At 37.7% G+C, this 16,279-nt stretch overlaps 1 protein-coding gene across 1 annotated transcript in view; it reads right to left on the bottom strand.

The window, feature by feature from the left end:
- SLC24A2 (solute carrier family 24 member 2) overlaps nucleotides 1-16,279 on the bottom strand; it is a 105,041-nt gene that overhangs the window by 38,768 nt on the left and 49,994 nt on the right. Inside the window, exons 2-3 of the mRNA XM_058823940.1 lie at nucleotides 12,372-12,410; nucleotides 11,277-11,385 (exon numbers count right to left, since the gene is read on the bottom strand). Of these exons, the coding sequence (XP_058679923.1) occupies nucleotides 11,277-11,385; nucleotides 12,372-12,410 (148 nt within the window). The remainder of the gene's footprint in view (nucleotides 1-11,276; nucleotides 11,386-12,371; nucleotides 12,411-16,279) is intronic.

The raw sequence follows: 16,279 nt of genomic DNA, 5'->3' as shown, positions 1-16,279 counted from the left end.
TGGTAAAGAGAAATTACTGATGGCAACCCCATAATTTTTAGCACAATTACATGGTTGTATTTACTGGACACTCCTTTTGTTTGACTTCTACAGTCATGAAGGTGTCAAGGCTTCTTTAATTTGCCTTTTTAAAAAAGAAGGCAAAAAATTTGGTCAAAGGAATTAGAGGAATTCATATGATAACATCAAGGAGCACAAGGATGTCTTTACTGTTTTTTCTGCTAGACGTCAAGGTTTTGAGAAAATTTGATTAGATGATCAGTCTCAGCCAAAAACAGAAAAAGAAAGCCACTTTAAAACTTTTCTAGATAAGTTGCAGTGACTATCCAAACTAAACTGGAATCAAAGTTGGATTTGGTTTCAGCAGGGATGTTACATTAGGAACAAAGATCTCTTGATGCTAAGAACTTGTGAAAGATCGAGTGAAGATTAAAACTGTTAAATGTTACAGTTTTAAAACGAGAGTCCTAACCTCTAACAGATCTTTAACAAAAGAAAATGCCTTCTTACTTACACTATTAGAGGAAAAATATACAAAAGTCCCACCAACTGAAGGCTAGCAGGAATAGTGAATTTTAAATAGAAACAATTATTGGAAATAATTTTTTTCAGTGAATCTAATCTTATTCTGACTCCTATCATTTACAAACTTCCTAAACATCTTAGCTTTCTTACTGAGTAATTATATCCCATCTGGGATAGACTGGGACTGCTGTGGGAGTTTGTACGTAGTATCATTGCAGAATGCAGACGAAACAAAAATTCTTTTAAAAAGTAAAATACTTCTTCTCCTACTACATCTGGAAAATCAGATGCTGTACCCTACATTTTCACTTGTGGACCTTCCAGCTGCCAGTTTTTCAAAAATGGAGGCTTTGCCATTGAGCTATTTCAGTGGAAAATACAAAAAGATCCCTTTTGGATAGAAGTAATAAAGTTTAAAATTGCATTGAATTTCAGAATTACATATTTTTTGCTTATACTAATACTAATACTGCTTTATTAAAGGTCCTAAACAAATTCAGAAAATATTATAAATAAAGTCTTTCAGGTACTTGGCTATTGGCAGTACATTGAGAGTAACTAAATCATTTACTACTTTGTGCATCATGAAAGGTGACCACATCTAGTAACGTGGTCACCTTTCATCCCTTTAAATCGCAAGCCTTCTATTCCTGTTCTCTCTCCTCATGTGTCCTTGCCCTGTTTTTGTTTTTGTTTTGTTTTTTTATTTTAGGTGGTTTTCCCCTAAAAATAATTTTATTAGAGTTGTTTGCTTTTATATAATTGATTTATTGCAATTTTATCAAGCTGGAGTGTGAATAGAAATATAACTAAATGAATTTACAATCATATCAGCAGAGTTCTGGGCAGCTTAAGATAGTGACACATCCAGAAGTTGCTATTATTTTGCTCTTAGTGTAACATTTAAAATGAAAAGTGAAAATCCACTGTTTTCAGTCCATACCACCTAACAAATCTCCTTGTGGTGACAAATGGAAGTTTGTTGGGGTTTTAATCGATATGGGCTGAAGAGCAAATGCTTTTAAGGGGATGGTCAATGACATATGCAATGGAGCAGAAAGTAAATTAAATTACTATTGCATGTCAGACCCCGATTTTGATATTTTTAGGTGTTTTTATTTCGCTTAAATTAAAGAAAAGCATGAAATTGCTTGTTGTTGAGAGCTTTGTTTCTTCTTCCATCATAAGATACCTTTTTCCATCTGCCATCAACTGTTGAAGACAAGCGTCAAACATTCTCTACAATGCAGCAACACCAAAAGACAACCAATATAACAGAATTCACTTTGCCAGGACCAAACACAATTCCTGCTGACTTTGAAGACAGTATTTACCTTCAAATCTTCATGAAAATGGGAATTTCAAGGCGTAGAAGTGAAAACCTCCTTCTGCTGATGATATTGGGAGTGCAACAACTGATTCTAGTGGGATCAGGATTTCCTTGAGTGTCTGTTGGCCCAGACACTGTAGGGTCTGGAAACCTACAACTCCAACTGAACAAATTTCAGCTGTTTTGCTTTCCAGCATATCCAAGGAGAACAACAGCAGACAGCACGCCTTCCTTCCACTAGCCAGTCACAAAATCCAACCAACTTGTGCATGACGAAGTCATCTGTCATGTACAAGCTGTACTAAAGGAAATCTCCCCCTTTTCAGCTTCAGTGGAAAGTCCCTCACAGACACTACTATTCCCTGACCTGTACAGGTTTATACATTGCTTATGTTCTCTGTTGTTCATATTTTTAACAAAGAAATACGGAGTTAGGAAGAAACTTAAAATGAAGCTAAAGCCATTAAGCATGTAAATACATAGTCAGGACAACTGTACCCTGTGCTGGGATCATGCCTTGTATTCTATATGTCTTCCTTGCATTCTCTGTAGGAAATCCCAAGAATACACTGTCTGAAGAACAGGGCAATACAAAATTTTGAAGAAGAGAAACAAAAATTCTGCCTGCAGTGTACAGCTTGAGTAGATTGAAGTTAAAACAACAAAACAGGGCATGCAGAAGTAAATTGTGAAAACTGACAACAAAACCAACACAAGGACTACATTTCAGATTCAAAACTAAATTAAAAAGGCATCAGAAAATTTTCATTATTAAATTTTTCCACCTATAAAGATCAATACAGATTTTAAAGGGAGACCTATGCTTCAATTTTATGTAAGTAGAAATCTTCTCAATGAAACTAACACAACGAGTTGTGCCTTCTCTCTGAGTCTTGGGAACCTCTGCAGATAAGCAGATCTGACACTGCTACAGAGTTGGAGAGCATTAACAAAGAGCTGAATTTTCCCACTGAACTGCCCTTTCTGAGAGAAATCTGCAAGGCTTTCATTGCCCCCAAAGTTATGTATAACCAAAACACAGAGAGTTTTTAATATCTGTGGGTAGGATAAAAGTTGCAAGCCCACTTACCCTACAGTCATGGAAGTGCAACCTCTGCTACCTAGAAAAAACAAGACCTACATGCCCAAAGTATGACAAGAATGAAATGGTTCCTGTACGTAAGCTAAATAGATCCACTCAGTAAAATAATTTAGACTTTGAATATCTACTTCTTTGATCATCACTATATATTCATGATTTACATAAAAAAAAGTCAGTGGAACCAAAACCTCATAATAAAATTCTCTTCACTAGCCCAAGACATCACTTTTCTCTATGCCAAAAGCAGACATTTTTATAGACAGCTCAGGTTCCACAGCTGTTACAGTGACATTTATATCTTCTGTGTGTTACAAAGAAGTTTGTAAATACAAGTGCTATCCATTCTTGGCTTTGAAGTCCTAAGTAATATTGGAGGAAACAGCTATCTAATTTCTGTCGCTCTCTGTCTCTCTGACAGATACGAACTAGGCTATCTAAAATACTGTCTCTGCCTATTTAAATAGACGTGCTCTTAGTTGCATGTAGCCCATGTGGATTTCTACTCTACCTATGCTGTTGCTGGCTCTGGCATTATGGGGTGTTTGATGTTGGAGATACTTTTAAAATACTCATCTCATCTACATTATCGTGGAAGCACAGGTATCTAAGTTAGGAGCACAATTTTGGTGGTCTCTACCATAGCTGAAATGCAGCGAAAGGTGAAAGAAGACCTTGCTGGAGAATGATGTGCCTCACTGCTTCACCTGTCTCATTTAGATGTCTGAAAACTTTCCCAGGAAAAAGCCTTCTTCTTGCAAATGACTGTGTGGAGAGTCATGCCACCGAAAGCAAGGAAAGTGCCACTGCAGCAATGGTGACCAGCAGCACCCTTAGGGTGCTCCACTAGGGAGAGCACTGCCACAGGTCAAGGAGGTGGAATTTTGTTTACACCAGTGCTCATGAGACATAGGTGGATGCTGGGGCTAGTCCCAGGCTCACCAGTACAGGGCAGTCATAGACATACCAGAACCAGTCCAGCACTGGGCCACAAAGATTATGAGGGGACTGGAACGCTTCTCATCAGAGGAGAGGCTGAGACTGTTCAGCCTGGAGGAAAGCAGGTTCAGGGAGCTCTTATCCCCATGTATAAGCACCTGATAGGACAGAAAGAACAAAGGGAACAACACTTCCCTCAGAAGTCCCCATTGACAGGGGAAGAGTCAATGGAGATGAACTAAAAACCAGAAAATTCCATCCAGACACGTATTAGGATGATGAGCAGTGTTTGCTCATCATCCTAATATGTGTCTGGATGGAATTTTCAAATGTGTCTCCCAAAAAGACTGTGGAGTCTCCATTTATCAACATTTATGAACATTTCAAATCATGACTGGAAGCTCTCATAGTCAACCTGCTGAAGCTGATCCTGCTTGAGCAGGGAATTGGACTAGTGGGATTCTGTAATGCAAAAAGTCCCTTTCAACCTTAATGAGAAAAACCACCTCACTTTTGTGAAAGCTAGACACATAAAAAGAGTCTGAGTATCTGCCTGACATGACACTACACTTTGAAAGTTAGCCTAATTGTCTTTTTCATTGGTTTCTCACCATCGTATCAGACTGAATACCACGGGAAGGAATTAAAGAGAAAACACTGTATTCTGATTAACAGCTGCTAATATGTATCCAAGGCTGGCAGGGAGCCCCACCTTCTCTGGCAGAAATCCCTTGCAAACATTTCAGTCTGCAGCTGAGAGGAGAGCTAGAATGGTCTGAGCACTGTGCTCAGAGGACTGTTTTTCCTTGATGGGACAGAAGAAGAGCCAAGGACAAGCAGAGTAAGAACAAAGGTGCAAGAAGAAGGATGCTCAGGTTCTTTGCAGGCCCATGGGTATGCCTAAAGGATGCTCAAGATTTATTAATTATTTAAAGCAGAGATAGTTAATAACATACAATATTACTTCTATAAATTTTGTCTAGATTTGCATATTTCTTCATGTTAAATAAAATACTTTTGTGCCTATATAATTCTGAAGATGTATTTCTTTCTTCTCTGGCATGGTGCCAGGGAGTGGTGAGGCCACACCTCGAGTGCTGTGTCCAGTTCTGATCCCTCAGTTTGGGAAGGACCTTGAGACGCTTGAGCGCATCCAGAGGAGGCAACGAGGCTGGAGAGGGGCTGGGAACACAAACCCTGTGAGGAACGGCTGAGGGAGCTGGGGTGGCTCAGCCTGGAGAAAAGGAGACTCAGGGGTGGCCTTATCACTCTCTACAATCTCCTGAAAGGTGGCTGCAGCCAGGTGGGGTTGATCTCTTCTCCCAGGCAACCACTGACAGAATGAGAGGACACAGTCTTAAGCTGAGCCAAGGGAAGTTTAGGTTAGATGTGAGGAAAAATTTCTCCACTGAAAGCATGATTGGGCACTGGAATAGTATGCCCAGGGAGATGGTAGAGTCACCATCCCTACACATGTTTTTAAAAGGCTGGATGTGGCACTCAGTGCCGTGGCTCAGTTGATGAGGAGGTGTTAGGTGGTAGGTTGGACTCTATGATCTCAAAGGTCTTTTCCAACCTAGTTCATTCTATCATTCTCTGATTCTGCTCTTCTGTGAAGTGCACTCAAGTCCTGCTGCATAACAGAATCAAAGAATGGTTAAGGTAGAAAAAGATTTTTGAGACCCATGTTCTGGAGATGAGGGAAGTGGAAGTGCTCAGGCTACTTCAGACATGCAGGAGCTGAGCATTACCCCTGAGCTGGTGTAAATTGAGCTGCCTGGCCTTACTTCTCTGAAGATACAGCAAATAAACAGCTTCAAGCAAACAACAGCACCAATGGCAGTGAGCACAGACATGATGGTGCATCTCACCTAGGCCACGGGCTGAGTAAGAAGATGAGTTTTTTGCAAAATGAGACAAAAATTGGGAGGCTGCTGAGTAACCGTCCAGGCAAAGGCTACCCAGCCTCTGCCAGATGTCTTTTGGGTGAGCTGACAGTTTTCATGACATCTAAGAAAAGTACCCAAGCAGCAGGAGCAAATGAAGCAGAACAGCTCACAGTGAACGGAAAAGTTGGAAAATTCTTAACACCAATATGTAGGAACAGAACAGCACCTACCAAGCCATTATGAATAATTCACTACTATGTCAAAAACTTTGAGTATTCTTCTTTATTTTCCTGCGAGGTATGAATGCAGGTTTTCTCTTTTTTTTTTTTTGTCAGAACAGCGACAGTCCTGTACTTTTCTCTGTTCAGTGAAGGAAGTGACAGAATTGTAATCTCAGCTTTATGTAACAGAAGGTTACTTCTCTTACCAATAACATGAACCATATTTATATCTTCAAAAAAAAAGTAAGATTAGAAGATAAACAATTAATTTTCTGCAGAAATACGTCCTGTAGTTTTCCATTTTGGAAATAGGACTTGAGACGGGAATAGGAGAAAATTGCCAAAGATATCTGCTTCTCACTGGGGACTAAGCCATGACAGTGATTTATATCACACCCATTTTCATGCAGAGGATGTCATTTACATATGAGTTATAGCCTTGTCACACAGAGCAAGAAAGTCAGCAACTAGCTAAATCCTCACTTGTGGGAAATGTTTTGCCGGCCTGTAGCACCTTATCAGCAGGCAGAAAAGGGCTGCTATGATAATGAAAAAATCTCATTCTTCCTGCGTCTTGATAAAGCTGTGCAAGAAAAAAAATGTAGTCTTAGATTGCACTGGTGCTCTAAATCCTCACTTCAGTGCTGGAATCTTCCCTGTTCAACAGAGTACCTGCAGAAGCCTCCAGAGAGAAAATGCTCCCTCCACACTTCTGAAGGAATCATCTTTACAGCAATCTGCGGCTGACAGGGAGAAGGTAGGATTACTATTCACAGCACACTTTCATAAAAAATACCTACTATCTTATTCTTGCCCTGCTCCCACTGCAAAAAAACAGCCATCTTCTATTAAAAAATGTAAAGAGATCTTTACAAAACCTACACTTTCATAACGCAGGAATATCCCTTTCAAAACTAGGACAAAGGTATCTGAGGTACAGGACCCAGAAGAAAACAGCTACAAATGATCAATGATTGTCATGATTTATGTTCAGGTTGCTTGGATTTTGGACTGGGGCCTGGCCAACACAGCAGGTCAGATGATGCCATCCTTATTCATACGGGTAATGTTGTTATGAACAGACCAGCTGGATTGCAAGACTAGCACTTAAGCAGAAGCAAATATGGCATAGGATTTCCTGGGGATTAATGACTGGCTGAGAGTTGATGATAGCCAGAAACACAGGCAGTCATTAATCTTAATCCTCAGAAATTATGTCTATCAAGGTCATTATTTCTGTAATAAGATAAAAGCAAACAAATACCTAATGTCATACAGATATTTATATTTTTAATGAATGATGATGTCTCAGCTGTAATGTAAAGTTCACATCTCATTAACAATCATCCTACACATTCACCTGCTAGAGTGGCCGAACTCTTACCTTCTTATAAGCTTTATGCTGAGACCAAGATTTTGAAGGGGAGAAGCCTTCCTTGTCTAGACTGTTAAATCCACAGCATGACTGCACACCTGCCTGATTATAAAGAGCCAAATATCCAGCAGCTCCCACTGATCTCAGATATTACTCAGCTGTCAGAGGTGGGCTGAACACCTTGCAAGCCTGCTGATTCTGGAGAGTTTGCAAGTTGGCTTTTACAAGACAGCCACAAGCCATATAAAGCCACATTTATTATGTGAAAAGGGACAAGGAAGGATAGGTTCACAAGTGTGCAATAGTATATAGGGACTGCTCTGTTTATCGACATTTTTGGAAAGTAAAGCTTACTCTCTCATTTCATGTTATCCTACTTGCAATCAAGTGCATTTTTAATATGCTTTCAATTGCATTAGAGGTTGGTTCTGACTTCACAAATGAATTATTCAGAAGTAAATTTGATGAGCTGGTTTTCTATAAATACACTGAATGTTAATGCAGTAATAATGGTGTGTAGGTCAAGCTGATCTTTAACAGTCACATGGCCTGTTTATACACTCTATACAGTTTTTGCTACCAAGAGGATGCAGATGGACTTCTTCTCTGTCACCCTTGCAAAATCCACATAACTCCAAGTGACAGTGCAGTGTGCCTTCCGATGCCCCCATTTCCCTTGCAATTGTTCAAGGGAATGTAACAATGAATTTTATTACTGACTTAAAGAGAAAGAAAAGCTGTATCTCTCTGCAGCAGTGCAAAAGTTAGAAATGTAACTTCTGAAGGCAATATGTGATCTAGAAGCCCTCAAGAACCAAGCGCAGAGCCCCCAGACTAGCCACACTTTTCCAGGCACTGCACAGGCAGTTCAGGTGGCTGTGACAGCCGCAGTGTGACGGGTGGCTGATTGGGAAGAGATCTGATGAACGGAGCCAGCAGGGTGCAGGGGAGTGAGATCCAGTATGAAAAGGGCCAAGAAGTAATTGCTAGAGAAATGCAGAAAAAGGAAATGAGACAAGAAGGCGGAAGATGTCAGGAGTATGCCCAAGTGCAGGGCCTGCCAGGGTCCCTGTGTATGTGGTAGCTTTGATAGACACCTTTCAAACTTATTTTTTTATTTCAGAGTGGCACTTTTTAATGCTCTCATAAACTGTTCTTCTGCAAATCCTACAGACTCAGCAAAGGATGCAATGTTTTTGACCAATTGATTTAAGTCCTCATCTGGCAGAAATACTGAGGAAATTTAGGCTGACTAAAGCAAGAATGAAAAATTTTTATAACATCTTTCTACTTTTCCTTTGAGTCTGATCCATACTTGCATCAAATGATCTGGAAGAAACCCTTTAGCCCCATAGGTCGTGCAGCAGGTCCATCATCATCCATTACATGAGTGTAGCAGAGCTAATTTTCTTTGCTTATGCAAAACTCCAAACTGTTGAGTTTTTTTGCTAGAGGAAAGGACGTGTAAATTGGAGAGAGTCACATGGGCCAGAGAAGGCACCAGGTACTCATTTACATTTCTACATCTCCCCAGATAATGGGTTTATAGAGCAAAGGACTGATTTCTCAGACACTTAATAAATATTATTTCTTTCAATTTGTAATAATGAAATGCTATCAGCTTAAAAAATTACTTAGGTGGCATGGTAAAAGGCTCTTAAAATAAAGATGATGCACCAGTTTGGTTCTTCAATGTCTTATACACAGTTTAAACCACAAAAAGACGGGGAGAAATTTGGTCGTTAAAATTCATACAGATCCAAGTAGATAGTTAATATTGTATACAGTAGGTACCCACAGGCATTTTCACACATAGTTTTTAAGTGAATGTAAGATTAAAATACAATGACATCCAAATGTATTAACTAGCATTACCTGCCCAAACCTGACACATTATTTACATAAAATGAATTTTTTCCTTAATGGAAGTTTGCAGAATAAGGTGAATACAGAATAATTAATACAGACACTCAAAAGCTTAAAATCTCAGAAAACAACATTAGTGTGTTCAGTGGACACATCCAGTACTCCTCATGTTTGCCCTCCAAACTGCCTGCTGTGCAAAAGATCTTGAAAACTGAGTCTGTGTACAAATGAAGTGGTGCCTCAGAAAAGGTTAATAATGTGTGACAGAAACATGGATGCATTTTTCTCAAATTTTTCCTAGAGTCGTAAGTCTGTTTGTAAAAAGCTAAAACCAGTGTTCCACATGCAATTGAATGAATTGCACTTTCATGCTCTCATGAGCTAAAATTTGAATTCTGTAAAGTCAGCAAAAACTTGAAATACTGGCTTCTTTATCTACACCAACTTAAATATCTGCACATACACAGGCTATTTCCCAGTAGCTTTTTGGCCCTTTCTTCAAGGAAGTTTTGCATTCAAATACAGAGTTTATTGTAAAGGTAAGTAGATTCTTTTGCCCCTTTGTAAATTTAGTGTGTTAGTTTTAATGAAATGTCCAGATAATGAAATGCACTTACTTGAAGGCAGGAATACATTTCTATTCCCAGTTTTTTAAAAGAGTATTATTCCCAGGACAAATGAAAGACTTTGGAAAGGAAAAAATCTGTAAGTAGTGAAGTACTACATGCAAAAAAACCCTGAAGAAAATGTTACTGGATTAATTTAAGTTAGATTTATGCATTGCAAATATCTCTATCAATCAACAGTCAATCTATTGTTTGAATTGTATCAATAGTTTTACTGACATATGAAAACCAAAACTGAGTTATTTGACTTAATTATAAGCAATACCTGTTTGTCAGAAGTGTAGGGTTTTTGTCTCCCTCAAGAAGAATTTCAAATTTCAAACTCCTTTTGTCCTTCACTGTCATGAAGGGGGAAGCCTCTGGATCACACTACACAGCACAAGCTTAGTATAGCATAAAAGTGGACAGGTCTGAACACCGAACAAGCTATGTATGGGAAACAAATGAAATAAGCTTGAGCAATTGAAAAGTACCTGAGAGATGATTTTATTCTCAATTTACATTAGATTCAAATTGTGCTCCAGTCAACTATTCTAGCTTTCTTGTAGTCTTCAATCTGTTATGTACACTCATGTGAAGTGCTATACATAGTTTTTGGGCACTGAAGTTTGAAAGGTCTGTCAGTAATATTTTAGGTCTCTTTAGAACATCCCTATTCTTTCACAAGTGCTATTTCTCAAGAAAACTATTAGTGCAGCAAGAGAAGTCCGACACACACAGACATCAAATAACACACGGCCTTGAATTTTTTTGATTCTTCTACTAGAATCTGAGAGTCAGATCACTCCACAATTACAAAGTCAGTATCTGCCAGCTTCTCAGATTAAAGCAGTGGTCTTCTTGCTAATTTGTCAAAGAAACAATAAATCACACCACACTCGGATAAAGCAAATAAATCATTTGCATACATGTAACACAGAGGTATGTTGGCTGCATTTTTATTAAAGTCAGCATTAAACAACCCGAAGTCAAATCAACAGATTCTCATTCTTTCCTACAGTGCTCATGACAAATTATCCATCATTGTGACTTTCTTTTTAAATAAAATCAAAATCAGGGAGGAAAACAAAAAAAATCTTCATGAAAGTACAGGACGATGCAGTTTCTGTAGCTTTTACATTGCTGTTGAAGCCAGAAGAGAAGAGAATCAGTATTTATGCACTGACCAAGTGATCAGTTTTAGTTTTACTGTAATGAACACATTTCCTAAGTTTGGAAGTCTTGGTGTGAGTATGTAAATCATACCATAAAAGTGCGGAACTCTCTCAGAAAATCTAGACATCAGAAAAGACTGATGAAAGCAAGAGAAATGCAAAAAACAGTTTCATGGAGAGAAAGGAAAAATAAAGCATTTGTTTGCTTTTGCATCAGGAAAGCAAAAAAAAAAAAAAAATTAATAGGCATACCTTCAGCCAGTGGGTCAAGTGTGTGAATCATGAGCTGGAAGATGCTGTTCCTCATTAGACTGTTGTGGAGAGATGCGGAGCTTCCTCCCCGCTGGAGACGTGGCTTGGTCTAGGGTAAAAAATATGGTGAAGAATTTAGGGTCTTTTTGTTTTCTGTGTGGAATGATGTCTGAAACAATATGCATTGATCTCACACCTCACTGTACGATGAAACATTTTTTGGAGGGGATATAATTTCTCTGGAGGGGATGGATTGTCAGAACAGCCATTAGTCTCTCAGGACTCAGGAAAAAATATGGCAAAAAGAATCTTTCTTTGTGAAAACTCATGAAGTGTTAAGGAAATGAAAACCTCATACTTGCATCAGGAAGATCTAACAATTTTTTTCTTTGTAGAACCTTTTGCTTAAATCCCTGAAGTAAGTTATAATTTTTATTACTTCAGTACATTGCAAATATGCGTATGATCAAAATTATGGAGAAAAAGGGCAGACAGTAGTATCCTTTTAATGGCACTCAGTCAGAAACATGCTCCTCATTTTGGCTGGATCCACTGGTCTCATGGCAAAAAGAGACTGAAAGTGTGGTAAGGCAGTTCAGACATCTGCAGCAACAAATCTAATGTACAAGCATCTCTTGCATGCTTGTAATGAAATACAAAACATAGTCTGAGATTCTGTTCCCCATGCAATTGTCTAGTACAATAATCAATGCATTGTATATACACAGAATAAGACTGTTTTGTGGCTGTGTATTTCAATAAAAAGATAGTGAGAGCCAACAGACCACTGACTAGAAAGACCCTAAACTCCAATTAGAGAAAAAAAAACAACACTGAAGAAAATAATATTTGGCAAAAATACATGGAATAATCTTTCGTATTGTACACATACAGAGTGAGAAATTATAGAAAACAATAAAGAATATTAATTCACTGCTTTATGTTTGGAAATAAATTATTTCAACTCCATAGCAGTATAGGAGGAGAAAGAAATCCCAGCAATTTAGAAAAATGTTGATGCACAGCAAACTAATGTAAGGCTTGTCTCACCACCCTCCTGAGAAACAAATGCTCAGATGTATAATTGCTGCCTACCGTCAACGTTTGGTCATCCTTGTCTCCAGCATTAGGTGACTGCATGAATAGGAAAAAGAACAAAAAGAAGTGTCAGATGGAGTACATAGGGAATGGAAAGGCAATAGAACATCACACATATCTGATCCTATGAATTCTGTTGTGATAGATTTTTGAACAACTCAAGGCATCCCACTGATAAGTAAATCAGAGTAAATTCACACTGCAGTGTGCAAGCGCCTTTTACTCTTGTCAGTTTCTTGGACAGGAACTGTTGTCATTTCAGGCCTGGAGCAGCAGCTGGGCTGCAGATCCCTATGTTCACTTCATACAAATTACCCAGGGAGGCAAACTCCCTGTACAGAAACCAGTTTGAGAGAGTGAAGATAGAAGACTAAGGGCAACAAGAAACTCAGGATTGACCAGCTGTTCCACAAAAAAATGCCTAAAAATGAGTAACCTTTGTATTTTGCAGCAAGAGACTAGGCAAGGAAATGAAAAAATGTGTTTCAGTTTAACAACACCCCACAAATTACCATTTAGCTCTGATTAAGGGCAAGCAGCATGGCACACACTGCCCTGCCATGAAGGAAAATGAGACTCTGAATGGGTGTTAAATTATTTTCTCCATCTCAAAGACTCTTTAGTGCTATGTAATACACAGAAAACAAATTACATCACAACTGTTCCACAGAACAATCTCTCCCATTCAGTGAAGCACCATTTTTGGACACACATCAACAGTGATTTTTTGGGCATGCCTTTGGGGTTAACTAACTTTGAAGGTTAAGTGGAAGGCAAGCAGCCATGAACAAACACTGATGACAGAGCAAATCCTTTATGTTCCATAATAAATACAAGAATAATGAGAACCAAACTCCTTGTCAAAAATGTACTGCTGCAGCTCTGACTATTAACTCAAAGAAAAGATAATCAGACAACAAAAACATCTTTGTTCTAATAAAGGAGCACCTCTCACCTCTATAATAAATCTATCCTTGTATAAGAAAATAATAGGAAAAAGGGTTTATGCTCTATTGAAGAAAACTATCACAAAAAGAACTTTGAAAGGAATGAAAATGAAACTAAAAGAAAACACAAAATCTGTGTTCTAAAATGCTATTTTAAAAGTAGATGCATCTCAGAAAATGTTGGCCTAATGTGTACGTATATATGGGTATATATTTTACATATTCATGCGTTTCAGATACAAACACACAAAAATGAGCAAATCCACAATTTATATGTGAGTATTTTGAGGAACCTTCAAAAAAATGGAAAAAAAAAATCCATCTTGCAGCAAAATTTGCAAGGAGGCAAAAAGGACAAGCTGGGGAAAGCCTGTATTGTCTCCAAAGAAGAAGGGGTTTAGGGTAGTTGAGTCCTAAGGATCAGTGGCTATAGTTATAGAAGTAAAGTCTGTGATAGATGGATGAATGTGCAGAACTGGAACTTGATTAGAAGTTCAAAAAATGTATTATTTGAAACTTTGATTCTCTGAAGAAAGGAAATCCATTTTTTATTTTTAATATTGAAAGACATGAGAATGTATAATTGATGAAACTGAGTAAATTGTACTTTCTACCTGAAAAAGGTCTGAAGACTATCACTTTTCAAAATTTCATGTTGAACAAAACATTTCTCATTTATTTGAAAAAAGAATGAGATGAAGCTAAATGAATGCTTAAAAACAGCTAGTTGATAATTTGCACCACACAATTCAATTAGCAAAAGATAATTATATAAAAAAGAAAAAGAACAATGAAACACATTTTCCATATGCTTTAAGGAAACAGAAGTGTGAAATAATTTAATTATTTGCCAATACAAATTGGGGCATACACCATGAAATGGATTTTTTAATTTATTTTTTCCACACTTGATTAACCATGTAATTGTTTCTGAGTTTAACTTGCCAGTCAAGTTATATTCTAGCAGAAATATTCAGGACAATTCAAAAACAGGAACGAAACAATTGTTTTTCATTCTGGAGATATTAAATACTTATATTTCCTGGATTCTGTCCTGGAGAAACAATTTAAAAACTCTCCTTTAAATAGTGTCTTAAACTATGACAGTGAAAAATTCAGTGTTGCTGTCCACAGTACTGGATGGCATTTTGTCCAAACCAGGATGGAAAATTAAACTATTTTACTATTGTTCACAGCAAATTTTGAACATGGTCTTTGCTATTTAGTTTCGGTATCATACATTGCATGGGAAAACATCTTAAAGTATCATTTTTCGCTTACAGAAACTTTGAGTATTCAGGCATTTTATGCCACCTTAATTTGAGGCAACACTTAAAAATTGGTCCAGTTGGTGGTGTTCTTTGCACTGGGAGCAAATATTGCATTTGTGGGACATTCAACAATAATATTTAAAAGAAAATACACTGTTTCTGCAAAGATAGGTTTGTTCTTAAATCATGGCAACTGTTGCATGTTAGTTCCCTTAGGATCAGAAAGAAATGAAGGTTCCATATCTTATAAACTACAAATATTTCTTAGTAAAAATTATCTTTTGCAGTTGCATGCTTTAATTTCTTTAAAACCATGAATTTATTATGATTTTGCAAAGTGAAAAAATTGCGTTCTAGCATACCTTCTTATTCAAAATGTTTGGGGCACAATCAATTATCCTGTTTTTTATCAGAATTATAAAATGATTAATCATTAAACAGATCACTAATTTTTTCAGAGAATTCAATGGAGTATTTGTTAGTTCTCCCATTCCCCATGGCAGGACATAAGAATTTGTCCATCCTTCTGCCGCCATCAACGATCATGTATTCAGCTTGTTTCAGATGAGCTAAAAGTCTTAAAACATTTTGTTTCAGGAAGGATGAATTAAAAATGCCTACTTGCTGTGGAGAAATGGTTTCTGGAATTCTTTTTATATGTCTCTCTTCCTCAGTGAACTAGGTTCATCAGTGATTGAGCGTGATAATTTCCTTGCCTTGTTTGGGAACATATGTTATTGAAAACCAGGGTTCTGAGTGATTAATGCAAGAGGTGATGGCTCACCAAGTGCCCGGTGACTATCCCAGTGCTTTCCCTTGACACAAAGGGCATCATAACAGTCAAACGAGGAGCAGAATCTAAAAAAGCTCTAGGAATTTAACACAGAGCATCCCTGTTAAAAAAAGATGGCTAGTAACTAGAATCATCTGTTAGAGTGTGTAGTCCACTGCCAGAATCAGAAAGCTGACTGTCTGCAGCTCGAGCAGTTGTTGCCCTAATTGAAGCTTCCATATTAAAGGTTCAGTAGCCAGAAACAATCAGTGAACTGAACTGCACATTCTCTTCTCCTAATATGAGAAAAGTATGCTGTCAAACAAAAGCAAGTAAAAATGTAATGGAATTTCAACACCCTTTCTGCAGTGTGCGTTCACATCTCTTTTCTGCTTGATAAACATTTTCCAAATATAATAATGAAAAGCTGTTAAAAATCAATCAATCAATCAATCAATCAATCAATCTTTTTTGACAATAATGGCTTTTAGTGATATTTGTTGGTTCACAGTGTGGTGCTGAATGCAATATTGTGTCTCCAATTATTGTATTATGAGCCCAGACAGGAATTTGCATAATTTTCTCAAGATGCTTTCAAGCCCAGGATTTCTGCAGTTCTCTCTTATGCCTGCTTTAAAAAGTGGCTTCTGGACACAGCAACTTTACAGCTGGCAGTGAGTCACCACTTGTAAGTTCTCAAGTTAATTAGAGAAGATAAGTTTTGTTGGTGCATTTGTCTAGGATTGTCTAATCTTACACTTAAGGTCTGCAGGGTATTTTGCTAGACTGAACTGCAGAAAAATGAGATAGATTTCCAAGCCAGCCACTGGAGTCAATCTAGTTAACCTAAGACAGTTTAGTGTAATTTCTAAAAAACAGTATCCTAAGGAGTGTTAGTAATGCACTTGGAATAGA

This window comes from Ammospiza caudacuta, chromosome Z (genome assembly GCF_027887145.1).
Source record: "Ammospiza caudacuta isolate bAmmCau1 chromosome Z, bAmmCau1.pri, whole genome shotgun sequence".
In the NCBI taxonomy this organism is placed as follows: domain Eukaryota; kingdom Metazoa; phylum Chordata; class Aves; order Passeriformes; family Passerellidae; genus Ammospiza; species Ammospiza caudacuta.
This window is presented reverse-complemented; position numbering and strand designations above follow the sequence as displayed.